Raw genomic sequence first — 14,376 nt, forward strand, 5'->3', positions numbered from 1 at the left:
CATGTTTAGGAAGAGTTTTAAAAGCCAAGAAAGCCATAAGTATTGCAAAAGGTATACAACTAATGGAATTTATGTGTTACACACACACACACACACACACACACACACACACACCCCAATTAATATGACTCACCAATTTAAAATCTGACCAGATGGTTATCGTGATTTTATTGTGGAATTTTAAGACAGTACACCAAAAAAAAAAAAAATCATAAGCTACAAAATCACTTCCCTTTACCAAACATTGTGAATTGGATGGAAGAAGAAAGGTTCATATATTACATGTGTTAACATGTATAATATTTTGCATCTTTTAAGGCTGGGTTGGGAGACAGCTATTTAAACAAGGGGTGGTAGTAGAAAATGCATATGAAAGAATCCCAGGGCTCCACTTGATTATTTCTTCTGAAAAGGCATTGCTCCAGCTAAGGACAGATCAAAAGGAGCAAAGGGGTCAAGTCTCTAGAGCACAGCAAATCTTGTGGCTTCCCAAGCCATCCGGGCTGTTGGGCTGCTGTCAGGGCTTGCTGTGGATGGATTAACCACTGAGGCCTTCAGCAGCTCCAGAAATCAGTGATTTCCCAGGTGTGTGTGTGTGGTGGGGGAGGGCAGAAAGTCTTCTGAAAGCCGGAGAAAGCAGGAGACAACAACAGCAGCAGCAGCAGCAGCAGTAAAAAACAAACTCCCAAAACTCAGGTTCTTCACCAGGTAGAGCTGCTCTGCAAAAGCAGCACATACTGGTCCTGGTGGACATCTGACTCCTCTGTTGTCCCATCACCGTGTTACCAGTGTTCCTGTGCTACCTTCCTATTCAAAGGCAGAGGAATTCCAGGATGCAACTGATGCCTGGGATAAACATGTTGAAATAAGTTTCATATTGAACCAGACCAGTTTATGTGCTTCTCCTGTATCCAAGCACTGATGGCAGAGATGCTCCCCAAAGTAATTGTAACATCCAACACAAACGAATGGCCTTCAGTCCACACGTTTATTAGCATGTATTTTCCCATTAAAACAATTCCCAATTCCATTCCACTCTCCTTTGCTGGTGAAAACATTAACAGTACCACTTGGGAAGCTGATGGTATGGAATCCTTACTTAAATGGCTATTTGAATGATCATTGCACCTTCTTTGGGGATTTAGGGATGCAGTGTGAGTGTGTGTGAACCCTGGGGCACTGTAACTTGGAGCTACCATACCCAGTCCTTTTTGTTTTGAAACAGGGCCTTACTAGGTTGCAGAGGCTAGTCTCAAACCTGAACCTGAGATCCTTCTGTCTCAGCTTCCCAAATACTGTGTTTACAGACATGTGCCACAACACCTGGATAGGGATGGATTAAAGGGGCGGGGGGAAAGCAAAACCAGTAACATTCTATGTGTAATGTGAGTTATACATAGGTGTGTATATGTGTGTGCATATACATACCTATATACCCCAAAGAAAGTTGTAGATTCTTCATCACAAGGCTTGTCAGCTGCCAGTCACCTCTGCAGGTGCCAGGGACTTTGAGGATACAAGCCATGTCTGGCCCCCATCCTCCCTGCCTGGTTGACATCTTCCTCTTTCCCTGGACGTCTCCTCCCGCGCGGCATCCGGTTCGAATCTCGCGCCCCCCCCCCCAACGTCCTCAGCCCCACAGCTGCCGCCACATTCCTTCCTCTTCCCGCACCACGATGATCTCCGCGTCCCGGGATTGACTCCGCATCGCGGCGGCAGAGACCCTCCGGGGGAGGCCTCTCGTGGGACCTGGAGCACCACGTGTGACCCTAAACCCCAAATCTGCGTCCCCTCTGGATACGTGTGCTGGGCGCAGTTGGCGCAGCATCGGGTGTGCAGAGCCACCCTGACCGCAGGCCGTCTGCCTGTCCACCCCGAGGACGAGGAAACCCGAGGACTAGGAACCCCCGAGGACCAGGAGCCCCCGAGGACCAGGAGCTCCGAGGACCAGGAGCTCCGAGGACCAGGAGCTCTAAGGATGAGGAGCCCCGGAGGACCAGGAGCCCCGAGGACGGGCCGCCCCGAGGACCAGGAGGAGCCCCGAGGACGGGCCGCCCCGAGGACCAGGAGGAGCCCCGAGGACGGGCCGCCCCGAGGACCAGGAGGAGCCCCGAGGACCAGCAGGAGCCCCGAGGACGGGCCGCCCCGAGGACCAGGAGGAGCCCCGAGGACCGGCCGCCCGGCCTCCGTCCGGGAGGAGCGGCGCTGTGCGGCGGGCAGGAGCGAGCCGCGCCCTCGGGCCTGTGTGGCCGGCCCGCGTCGCTCCCGAGCGAGCCAGGGTTCTCAGGAGCGGGCCGCGCTCAGGACGTTGGCGGGAGGAGTTAGCGGCTGTTGGACGAACGGGCCCCGGGAACCGTGCTGGGCGCGGCCATCGCGGCGAGGCGGGCCGCGCTCCCTCCCTGCCGGGGGCGCGGGTCGCGGCGGCCCAGGTGAGGCGGCGGCGAGGGCGGCGCCGGCGGGAGCGCCGCTGATTGGCCGAGCCCGCCAGGCGGGCGGCTTGAAAGGCCTCGGGCCCAGCGCCCCCGGCACCCACAGATCCATGGCCCGGGATCCTGGGCCTGCTGGGGCGCTCAAGCAGGATTGAGGGCCTTCTGTCTGAGGGGACGAGGGCCACGGGACAGCACCCTTCACCTGGGAAGGGGCATTCTTTCCCGCAATTGGCTATCTCAGATCTTTTATTTGGCGTCAAGGAAGTCCCAGTTCCAGAGGGGCTTAGCATCACGATTTGGAGGTTTGGCAGGATGTCACACCCTTTCCAACTCTTCATTAAGCCTTGGGTGAAAAGCCCTCAGATTCAAATCACCATTTTGGTTCAGAGCAGCTCAGGTCGCTTAGGCCTTAGCTCAAGACCCATTCAGCCCTAATACTTTGCTGGGAAGATCAGCAAAGGATGCTGATGCCGAGGCCTGGTGTCTTCCACCTAGAGATTTGCTGCCTATTTGGAGCCCCCGGTGGGGAGGGTTGACTAACTGGCTTGTTCCTTTCTCTTCCTCTCTCGGCTGGCAGCAGCTTGCTGAGTGAGTCCAAGGCAATGCGTCGCAGCAGCTCCAAGAGCAGAGTCGTCCTGTCTCCAGTGACCAGAGGGACTGATGCTTGTCAAATGCTCACCAGACCCCATCTCGGCCAGGACCCCCCACAAAGAACAGTGCTAGGGGTGCTAACCGAGAATGGGCCGTACAGGAGGACCTGTACCCAGGTAATGACCCGGAAGCACTGGGGACCATGCTGTGAAGAAGCTCTCCTGTGAGATGGTAGGAGGGGCTCTTTTCTTGCAGTTGTACCTGGAACTCCTCTGGAGTATTAGAGCGCTTCAATCTGGACTGTAGGGAAGTTGACTTCTCTTTTCAGCTAGAAATAGTAATACATTTTCTTTGTTGTTTTTCCAATATTAAGGAAGTAGGTATAGGAAGTATTTGGATTAAGTATTATGGTCAAGTGACTTAAGGGGTAGCCAAAAGGAAATGTGATTGCCCAAAATAAACTATGGAGTTGGAGTTTCTCAGGTCAGAGTGCTGTTCAGGCCACATCTGAAGCCATCCTGGATAACCTCTTCTGTGTTCATTGTGATTGTGTGACGATTGGGATGGGATCAGGTTACTTCAAAAAGGAGTGCTGTGTGTAGGCATGTCCCAATCACTCTGAACTTCATTATGATGTGTGATTGCAATGCACTAATAAAATTATATTTTAAAAAGATTGCTTTGATAGCAGACATCTTCCCCAGTACTGACTAAGAGCTCTTGGGCAAACTGGCAATGGGCCTTCTGATGTTAATCTGATGTGCTTAACTGATCATAGGTGCCTCCATCTGAAAACTGAAAACAAATCCAGATACTTAAATTCCAGATCCTTAGGAATTTTTGAGATAGGCAAATCTTCTTTAACTGTGCCATTAGACACCTCTGTCAGGATGCATTAAGCCTGTATTGCACATGTGTAATGCCTGATGATCACAATAATTAAAAGTAGTAGGTGGGCCAGGTATCATTCCCATTTGAGGTGAGAAACTTTGAGAGATTTAACCCCCCTTCCCCAAATGTTATGGTGGAGGCTACATTAGAAGCTCCTTCGTCAACTGCTTCTTCAACTATCTGCCTTTTGGTGGGATCTGGTCAGTGGGGGAAAAATACCCCAAGTGAGCTGTTCAGAGCTTTAAAAAAAACTGAGCAAAAGTGGTTTTAATAAACTTGTTAGCAATATTTATTTCTTTAAGACCTGGTACTTAGGAACTGGTAGTTGTGCCTGTGCTGGGTAGTCTCATTTTAAATTTGCAATCAGTAACCTCTCAGGTTGCTTGGCAACATTCCTGGCACCACCACCTCTATGTTCCCGTTCCATCTCTCCATAAACTTCTTAGAAAAACCTTCTCCCTCCTCCCCTTCTCTATTTAATCCCTCAAAGCTCCTCCTCATCCTTACTCTCAGATGATGGCTTTGCATCCTATTTTCCTAAAAACACAGAAGTAACCAGAAGAGAATTTTCACTGCTGCCATGTACCATGTACTCTGCCATCCCATCTTGTTCTGTTAAGTGTCCCTTGACAGTATACCTTAAGCCCTCTTGCCTTTTCTAAGATATCTCCCCAATGACTCTTCTTCCTTTCAGTTTTCTCTTCTCTACTGGGTCATACCCATAAACATATGTAATTTTTTCCATCTTTAAAACCATTTGACTACACATCTCTTTGCAGCTACTGTCCCATTTATAGTAAGTTTTGTTTTTGTTTTTTTACAATTTGTCATGCCATTTTCAGGTAAGCTCCATCAGGTGAGGATTTTATAATACTTAGGGTAGTACCTGTGCCAGAAGAGCACACTAGTATTTGTTGAATGAAATTTCCTATCTACATTTCTCCTCTCTCTTTCTTCCTTCTCTTTTCTTTTCTTTTCTTTTCTTTTCTTTTCTTTTCTTTTCTTTTCTTTTCTTTTCTTTCTGTGGCACTAGGGATTGAACCCAAGGGTATTCTACTTCTTCTCCCTCTGAACTACCCACCCATCCCTATTTAATTTTTTTATTTGGAAACAGGGTCTCAATAAATTGCTGAGAGCCTCAATAAATTGCTGAGGTTGGCTCTGAACCTGTGATGCTACTGAGAACTGGATTAATAGGCCCGCTTGCATGTATGCAGGCTTTCTCTCTTTTCTCTTTTTCTCTCTCTATCTCAGAGCTACACTCCCAGCCCTCTTATATTTTTATTTGGAAACAAGGTCTCTGTAAATTGCTGAGTTTGGCCTTGAACCTGTGATTCACCTGTCGCTGACTCTCAAGTATTGGGATTACAGGTGTGTGCCACCATGTGTAGCTTCTCCATTTTTAGGCTCAGTTTTTTAGTCCTTTTCTTACTTGACAGATTACAGATTATCGCTTTAAATAGAACACCAATGTTATTTATTTGAAATAATTTCTTCTCACTCATTTTGGAGAATACTACCCTCTTCTCTTTTTCTACCTTGCTCACTGGCCACTCCTCACTATCCTGGCTCTTCTTTATTTCTTCAGTCTCTAAAGTTGAAATGTCCCAAGGCTTAGTCTTAATCTTGGACTCCCTCCCTCAGTATCTCTTCAAGACTCCTAGCATCAGATACCCCCTCACTGTGGATGATTCCTATTTGCATCTCTGGCCAGGCTGTCTGTGCTGTGGTACAGGCTCACAGAGCCAGCAGTCCCCCTTGGATCATTCAATAAGCACCTCTTACTTGGCTAAAACCAAATACCAAATAGCCCTTTTCTCTACCTTCAACTTGATTTTTCTGAAGTCTTCTTTATCTTAGCCTCAAAAACTTTGTAATCCTGAAATCTTTTTATTCCCTCTCCCCATCTAATCTACTGAGAAAATATAATTGATTCTACTTTTAAAAATGTCTAGAATCTCTTTCCCTCTTATGCTTTTCTGCGACTATGCTGGTTCAAACACCTGTTGTGTCTTATCTGGTATATGCAAGTTTCCTAACTAGTCATCTACTCAGATCTTGCCTTTTCTACCTGTACTCTGCCAAGAGGATCCTTTAAAACGTAAAGCGGTTCCCACTGATCCTCTGCCCAAAAGCTTTCTGTGGCTCCCCTCTTCATGAAAGCTACAAAGTGGTAAGGCCTGCAGAAGCTGGCCTCATGTTCTACTCTGCTTTGCTTTCTCACTCTGTTTTGTTTGCTCCTACTATATCTTTTTTTTTGTTGTTTGTTTGTATCTCCTCCTCCTCAATCTCTAGGCTGAACATTTTGTTCACTGCTAAATTCTAAGCACATAAAACAGTACCTGGTACATAGTTTATGCTCAGTAAATAGTTGTTTAATGAATACATATCTCAACCTGTGTGCATGTGTCTATGTAGTGAGAGTCAAGCTTGGCAGTTATTTGCTAACTGGAATTATAGTTATCTGGTAACTTGTGATTGTTCTCTTTATAAGCCCTGTGATTTTTTCACAATACTGTCATACTTTTTTTTAGGAACTGGGGATTGAACCCAGGAGCATTATACCTCTAAGCTATAATCCCAGACTTATTAATTTATTTTTTCTTATTTTGAACCAGGGTCTCAGTAAGTTGCAGAGGGCCTCACCAAGTAGCTGAGGTTGGCTGTGAACCTGCGATCCTCTTGTCTCAGCCTCTCGAGTACTGGGATTACAAGCGTCCACCACCATGCCTGGTTAAAAGTTATTTGCATTAATAACTATGGGCCTTGCCTATATTGTGTCAAAAAAGAGAGCTTCTCCAGAATTTAAGAAGCTTTAACAAGTATGAAGTATCTTTGTATATACATTTTTGTTAGACACAAATCATATATTTAACTGCTAAATTGAAAGAAAAGTTACAGAAATACATGCTAACTTCAGTAGTAAGCACCAAGATTATTATAAGCAAAATGCTAATATAGTAGATAGAGCTAGTATTTACATAAATATAACTCAGGTTCTTGAAGCTTGCCCACCTGCCCTGGTTCAGCTGACATTTATGCCATCCAATGTGAGTTATTTTAAAATGCAATAACATTTGACGCATTATGCTCACTCACTGTAATGGTACCACAGTTGTTACCATTATTCATGTTATAAGAATACAGAAAAAGGAGAAACTATTTGAGAAAGCTCACCAAGAGTAACTGCATTCTGTCATACAAAATATTTTATAGCATATAAGAGAAGTTAATATGAGTTTTAAAAATCATCATGTTTTTAAATAATTGGGTATGAAATGGGGACTTTAGAGGCACCTGCAACTAAAAATTAACTCCTTAGGGAGGGAGCCTGTAGGAACTCAGTGGCTGTGTAGCAAGGACTAGGCTGAGTACTTAAAAAATCTCCCAACACTGTAAGTATAAAAGCCAACTTGCACATTTTCCTCCCATGTGTCATGCCATTTTGTATTTTGAAGGAGAGCTGTAGCTTTTCTTCCTTCTATAATCTTGAGTTCTTTTTGATCTATATGGAGGCAAGATGACACATTTTAGGTAGCTCTCTTTCCCTATCTATCAAATGTAGACAAATATAAAAGCCATACTTTCCAAGCCTTATCCTCTGTAATTAAATTGTCGTTGTCAGCATAAATATTCAATTTAGAATTCAGTCTTTCCTTTCCAGATGGCTGGTTTGAGTCAAATGGATTCACATTGCCCAGATGACCTTTGGGGATAGCCCCTAATAAGAACTTTAATTGTTTTTTTTTTTTAAAGGAGATCACAACAATCAGATCTTTTTCTGGATCAGAAAATGTCTTCCCTTCAGCTGGAAAGAAAGTGCTTTCTGACTGTGAGGTCTGCGAACCAACCAAGCATGGATTTGATATCTACATGGATGAGCCTGAGCAGGAGGATAGCGACAGCTGCCCGGACAGAGAGACATTTGAGGATGTATATGAGCTAGACACCAGCACACTCAAGTCAGACCTTCACTTCCTGCTGGATTTCAACACAGGTAATTGAACTTACCTACAGCTGATGGTGTCCCCTGTTGGTAACCATCTGCGTTGTTCCAGTAACAAGTAACTAGCAAGAGAAAACCTTGACGTTAATGGCTATTTTCACAACTGCCTGTGGAGGGTGAGTGGATATGAGCCTGTAACTAAATAGCTTATCTGACACTATTGAACCTCTGCAGTTTCTCCGATGCTGGTAGATTCATCTCTCCATTCCCATTCTGAAGAAGCATCCAGTTTGGGTACAGATGTGATAGATGTGACTGAATATGCTGAAGAAATTCATCAGTACCTCAGAGAAGCCGAAGTGAGTTTTCCCAACTTCTTCTTTCACCTCTAAGATCCCAAGTTCTTAATATATAGTTAAAAGTTTCTGACCATAAATACTAGTAAATGGCACTATTGTGACATCTAAATATAAGAAATCTGTGAAAAATAATATAGCTTGAGAATCCTTAATCTGACAACCCACACCTGAACTGCTTGAAAATCTGAAACTTTTTCAATGTTGATATGATGCCACACATGTAAATTCTTCACTATGAAGCCTTTTTTAGTGCATACAATTCTAAAAGTCTCATATAAAATTACCTTTAGATATTGTGTATAAGGTATATAGGACAAATAAATAAATTTTATGTTTACACTTGAGTAATATCCCCAGAATATTTCATTAGGTATATGCAAAAATCCCAAAATTTGAAAAAATACAAACCCCTAAACAGAACTCATCCCAAGCATTTTGAGAAACAGACACCCCACCGGTAGTTGTACATCCCATGAGTAACAATGCATGGGTGATTTCTATTTGACTCAAAGGATTTACATGCTAAGTATTTCAATCCTAGGAATAACCCATATTGCTATTTTCCTCCTCAAGTTGTTAACTCATTTATATTACAGAGCCAAAATTCCACACTTTCTTCCTAATAATAAAGACTTATTTGGCTTTGAATCAGTATCTTAACTTTTGCTCATGGGATTTGTTTTAATATCAACTATATTGGAGAGTGACCTGTCTAATATTGTAACCAAGCTCTTTCCCTAAATAGATAAGATACAGACCCAAACCACACTACATGAGGAAACAGCCGGACATCACAGAGAGCATGCGGACAATCCTGGTGGACTGGCTGGTGGAGGTTGGCGAAGAATATAAGCTTCGAGCAGAGACTCTGTACCTGGCTGTCAACTTCCTAGACAGGTTTCTTTCCTGCATGTCTGTTCTGAGAGGGAAATTGCAGCTTGTAGGGACAGCAGCTATTCTTCTGGCTTCGTAAGTGTACTTTCAGCTTGAATAATGTGAAACTACCTCTTGTCAAAATACTTGGGTTTCTTCCTCTCCCTTTATTGAAGAAATGCAGTGTTTGATAATTAAAACTATTCCTGCGTCTTTTGATAAAAGATCATCATCTTTGCAGAATTTACTGAGAAACCGAATCTTACCTATATGTTCACTCTTTAATTTGGATTCACTATCAACAAGTTGAATATCAGATTCAATATCAACAAATTCAAGCAGCCATTGGCTCAAATTTGGGGTCTTATGTAACTATTTTGCAGTGTAGTCTTTTGGCTATATTCTAATTCAGATAAAAGTCCTACTTAAAGATATTTTGATTACATAAAATCTGTCTTATTCATAATCTAACAAATAACCCATAATAACACAGCTTATTTGGTTACAGTGAATAAACTATTTCAGCTGGTTCCTGTTTCTATCAGTGACGGATAACAATACCTAATTGTATAGGGAAAGAGGCCTGGATTGTGTCTGAGCTGCCTCTGTGTGACCTATTGCTGAATTGTAGTTTCCTTTCTGTTCTTCTGACCTCAGATGTTCTGGTTATTAATGCGTAAACCTTGCCAATATTTCTGTAAAGAAAATAAAATCAAGAGCAGAAGAAAAAACTAAAATAGTAAAATTCTACCATTATCTTACTCTTGACTATTGAGCACTATTTGCTAATTCAACAAAGTTGAACATGATGACCTTTTAAAAAAGCCAAGCTGTGTGAGATTCTTTTGTTTGTCATTGTCTTCATCATAACCCTCTTTCCCACAAAATGATTTGAGGTCTATAGAATTAATAAGAATTCACCTATAGTGTCTGTCATTCAGAATCTTCCAGTGCATTAGAGGCCAAAACCTAAAATTCTCAGTTGGAAATGGTTTCTCTTACTAGTTCCAGCAGTTAAGAACAGCATGTCCTTGTAATATCATGTTCTTGGTCGGGAAACACACTCCTGACATTTTCATAGTCCTGTACAATTCAGTGATATTGATGTGGAAATAAGGTTATAAAGTAAATAAGTCTGCAGGGCCAGCTTGACAAACATGACTTCCAAACTCCTAAAAATGCTTTACTTTTCCCAGGAAATATGAAGAGATATATCCCCCTGAAGTAGACGAGTTTGTCTATATCACTGATGACACTTACACAAAGCGACAGCTATTGAGGATGGAACACCTGCTGCTGAAAGTCCTAGCTTTTGACCTGACAGTACCAACCACCAACCAATTTCTCCTTCAGTACTTAAGGCGGCAAGGAGTGTGCCTCAGAACTGAGAATCTGGCCAAGGTATGCCCCACGAACCTCCAGTGCAAGGAGGGCAAAAAGCAGCCTTTCCCAATCATCTTACACTTCTTCCTTTCTTTCCAGTTTTTTTTTTTTTTTTTTTTTTTTTTGTCTTAGGCCCAGGTAACCTTTGTAGCAATGTCAGAGAGCTAATTTTATGAACATGACATCTGGTTGTAAGACATTACTTTTGCCTATATTTGGCAGGCACAGGTTGTCTAATCACCCACCTATTAGAGAAATTTAAGCTTGGAAATTGTTCCCTTGATGAATACAGACCATGTGCAAGGAAAACTTCTTAGTTTGGAAACTAAGACGATGTAGTTTAATTTGGTTCTGATCTCATCCTCACCTATTTTGTAATGAAACATTTGGAGTTATAGAACTTTAGTTGAAGGCATTAAAGTATTGGTTTCATCAACTTGCTTTTCAACCACTCTAGTCTAGGCTGTCTGGTATTTATACTTTGCAGAGTGTTAATAAGGACGCTGGCACATGTTTTCCAGTATGTTTCTTTGAATATGATATGTTCCCGCTGGTACTATTCTAGCCTTGAAAATGCATTCATTTGCCTAATAAATTAATAACTTTAATACCATCCTATTTTTGCCTTTTGACAGAAAGCTCTGTTCTCATTCCAGGTGTCAGAGCAATATTACTCTAGCTGACTAGCATAAACCTGCACTACTAGTATAAGATAAGAAAAGTAACCAGTCACACATTGAACATCTGCCACAGCGTAGATGTGATTCTAGTTAAGGAATAGCATACTAATTATTAATCCAGTGAATAATTTTGACTACAATAATACCAATTTTTTTTGGGTGTGTGTGGTACTGGGGTTCCTGGAAGCCCTTCTACCTCCGGGCTACACTCCCAAACCTATTTTATACTTTTTATTTGGAAACAGGGTCTCTTAAAGCCAGCGTGATCCTCCTGTCTCCGCCTCCCAAGTGCAGGGATTACAAGCATGCGCCACCATGCCCAGCCAATAATACCAATTATTGACCCAGTGAGTAATTTTGACTACTTTGTTTCTGTGCTCACCACTAGATACTGGTTGAACAAAGACACAATTTATTATTTTGACTTTTTAGGTTTACTTATGACTTTAGTCAAATTTGACCTTGGTCAGATTTCTAATTCTAATGAGATTTTTCTCTCTTGTCCTTAGTATGTAGCAGAACTGAGTCTCCTTGAAGCTGATCCATTTTTGAAATACCTTCCTTCATTGATAGCCGCTGCAGCTTACTGCCTGGCAAACTATATTGTAAACAGGCACTTCTGGGTAAGGTTCTTCCTTCTTTCCAGATGAAATTCAAGATCTGACTAAAACTACATTCTAAGGCTTAGAATGGGCACCTTAGTTTAATAAGAAGCTGGTTGTCTTGACAGCAGAATACAGCTGATTGCTGAGTTATACAGGTCAGCTGTCCCAGCTTTGACTCAGTGGCTTTACTCTGTTGGGAGCAGAGACTGTAGAAAGTAAATTAAATAACTTTGTGGCCCATTCAACAGAAGCAGGCCGGGAAACCTCAGTGCCCACTGCTATGCATGGAGAGCCCTTGAGACGCAATCATTGGCCACTTCAAGAAAAAGCTGTTGACTTTTAACTCTTGTAAAAAAAAAAAAAAAAAAAGCCTGAGCCAGGATTTCAAGATAACAAAGCAGTTAATGTTGCCTCTTGCCTGAGAAGGTGTCAAGATCAGGAAGAGACCCCTAGGTTTTGTTCTGTTGTGATGAAAGATGCAGGGTATCTACCTTTACTTCCTGGAATAATTATTTTTATACTGCATTTTGATTAAGGATTGTTCGTATTCCATACAAATAAGATGGTCACACAGGCAGTACTCTTTAAGAACCAGTAAAAGTTCCACTCGTGAGGGAACAGGGGAAAGTGATCCTCCCCCAAAGTGAGAATTATAAGTAGAAAATATAAGAAAACTTAGAAATTTAGAACCCTGGCTGTTCTTTTTATTTCCTATGGAAAGTCCCTGGAGGAGGTGGGTATGGTTTCTTTTGAGATGGATATGATTACTAAGGAATTAATTCCTTTTACTTCACAGTCTTCAGATTTCTGATATCTTAAAAAGTTATGTGAAGCAATTTTTTTTTCTTTTGTCTTGATTAGCCAGAAACTCTTGCTGCATTTACAGGCTATTCACTAAGTGAAATTGTGCCTTGCCTGAGTGAGCTACATAAAGCATGCCTTGACATACCCCATCGGCCTCAGCAAGCAATTAGGGAGAAGTATAAGGCTTCCAAGTAAGTTACTGATGTTTTCGTATCTTGGCTTCTTTATTTAAAGCATTTTGGGTAATAGTAGTATCGGAATTAAAAATCAAAGCCAGGTGTGGTGGCACACACTTGTAATCCCAATATTGGAAGACTAAACAGGAAGATCACAGGTTCGCGGCCAGCCTCAACTACTTAGTGAGGCCCTCAGCAAGTCAGTGGAACCCTGTTTCATAGTAAAGAGTAAAAAATAGGGATGGGGGTGTAGCTCAGAGGTAGAATGCCTTGGGTTCAATTCCTAGTACCGCAAAAGAATAAAAAAGAAAGAAAAAATTGGAAATAGATTAAATTATGATCTGCTATTAAGTTGGAAAAGTGAGATTGCATGTTAAATCCAGAAAATGAATTTGGAGAGGCCTAGATTTATAATTTGTCAGCGTGTAGTATTTGCAGTTAGTCAGTGTCCTTCTACTACGATGTCTAGGAAGTTTTCTGTAGCCTGAGATTCTATAAAGCCAGGTTCCTTGGGTTGTGCTGACCTTGCTGTGGTCTTCGTCCAGGTACCTGAACGTGTCTCTCATGGAACCACCTGAAGTTCTTCCTCTGCAATAAGTGTCGGAACTGAAGCACTTCCAGAGCTCAACTGCCAGATCAACAAAATTGCTCTTAATTTCCATAGGTTTTTACAGGTTGGGTCAGTTAATGTCAAGATAGGTGGCTTTTATTATGTAAATGTATTAGTTTCTCTTAGATTTTAGTAGCTTCTAATATAGTCTAGCAATTTTAAAGAATAAACAACTTGCCTTCTGACCATGTGTGAGGTTGTTTACTGGATAGCCTGGCTGACACACTTTCCTGGGCATTTAGTTGAAAGTATTCTTGCAATTTTAATTTTTTATTGGTGCATTATATTCATACATCATATTGGGGTAAAAAACTTGTGTGTATATACATGTACACATCACTGATTTAACCCCTACCTAATTCCCACCACATTCCCACATTCCCTCCCCGTCCCTCCCTCCCTTCTTGGCTTAGTGGTTGACTTCCATATGGTTTTTTTTTTTTTTTTTTTTTTTTTTGGTGGTACTGGGGTTCATGGAAGCCCCTATACTTCTGGGCTACACTCCCAGACCTATTTTATATTTGGAAATAGGGTCTCTTAAGCCAGCAAGGCTGGCTTCGAACCAGCGCGATCCTCCTGACTTCCATATGTTTAACTACATTGTATCATCACTATTTCAAACATCCTTTTAAGTTAATCTTATAAATGTGGTGTATGCTTCAGATTAGGTGTTCTGAGGCATGCGGGGACTTTCAAGTTTGGTACGTGGCATTTTTCTTCCTATCTTTTACTCTCCATGGAACTCTCCATAGATTGGTGAAGGAAGGAAGGGCCAGCTCAGGTGGAGTGGTGAAGGATATGAACGAGGGCTCCAAGTTCCAGCTTCCTGCATAGTCTAAAATGATGGGCTGAAGCCTCCAAGGATTCATCTATGTTTGTGGAGGACTTACATGTCATTCTACTCCAGGGATGTTATGCTCACATGTCTGTGTTCAGCTTGGATTTAAGTATTCATGAAGCTCCAGTTGCATAAGAAGCCTTGGGTGGTAGAGAAAGCAAACTCCACCGTTGATTGAGTTGATTGAGAAT

At 42.3% G+C, this 14,376-nt stretch overlaps 1 protein-coding gene across 1 annotated transcript; it reads left to right on the forward strand.

The window, feature by feature from the left end:
* Positions 1-3,031: 3,031 nt before the first annotated feature.
* On the forward strand, positions 3,032-13,334 carry CCNA1 (cyclin A1; the record flags this gene model as incomplete). The annotated part of the gene is made up of 8 exons (XM_080690148.1): positions 3,032-3,196; positions 7,668-7,908; positions 8,092-8,216; positions 8,962-9,185; positions 10,286-10,490; positions 11,662-11,775; positions 12,619-12,752; positions 13,283-13,334. 8 exons carry the CDS (start codon positions 3,032-3,034, stop codon positions 13,332-13,334), a joined length of 1,260 nt encoding a protein of 419 aa, XP_080546274.1.
* Positions 13,335-14,376: the final 1,042 nt, after the last annotated feature.

This window comes from Muscardinus avellanarius (assembly GCF_963383645.1).
Source record: "Muscardinus avellanarius genome assembly, chromosome: 2".
Classification (NCBI taxonomy): domain Eukaryota; kingdom Metazoa; phylum Chordata; class Mammalia; order Rodentia; family Gliridae; genus Muscardinus; species Muscardinus avellanarius.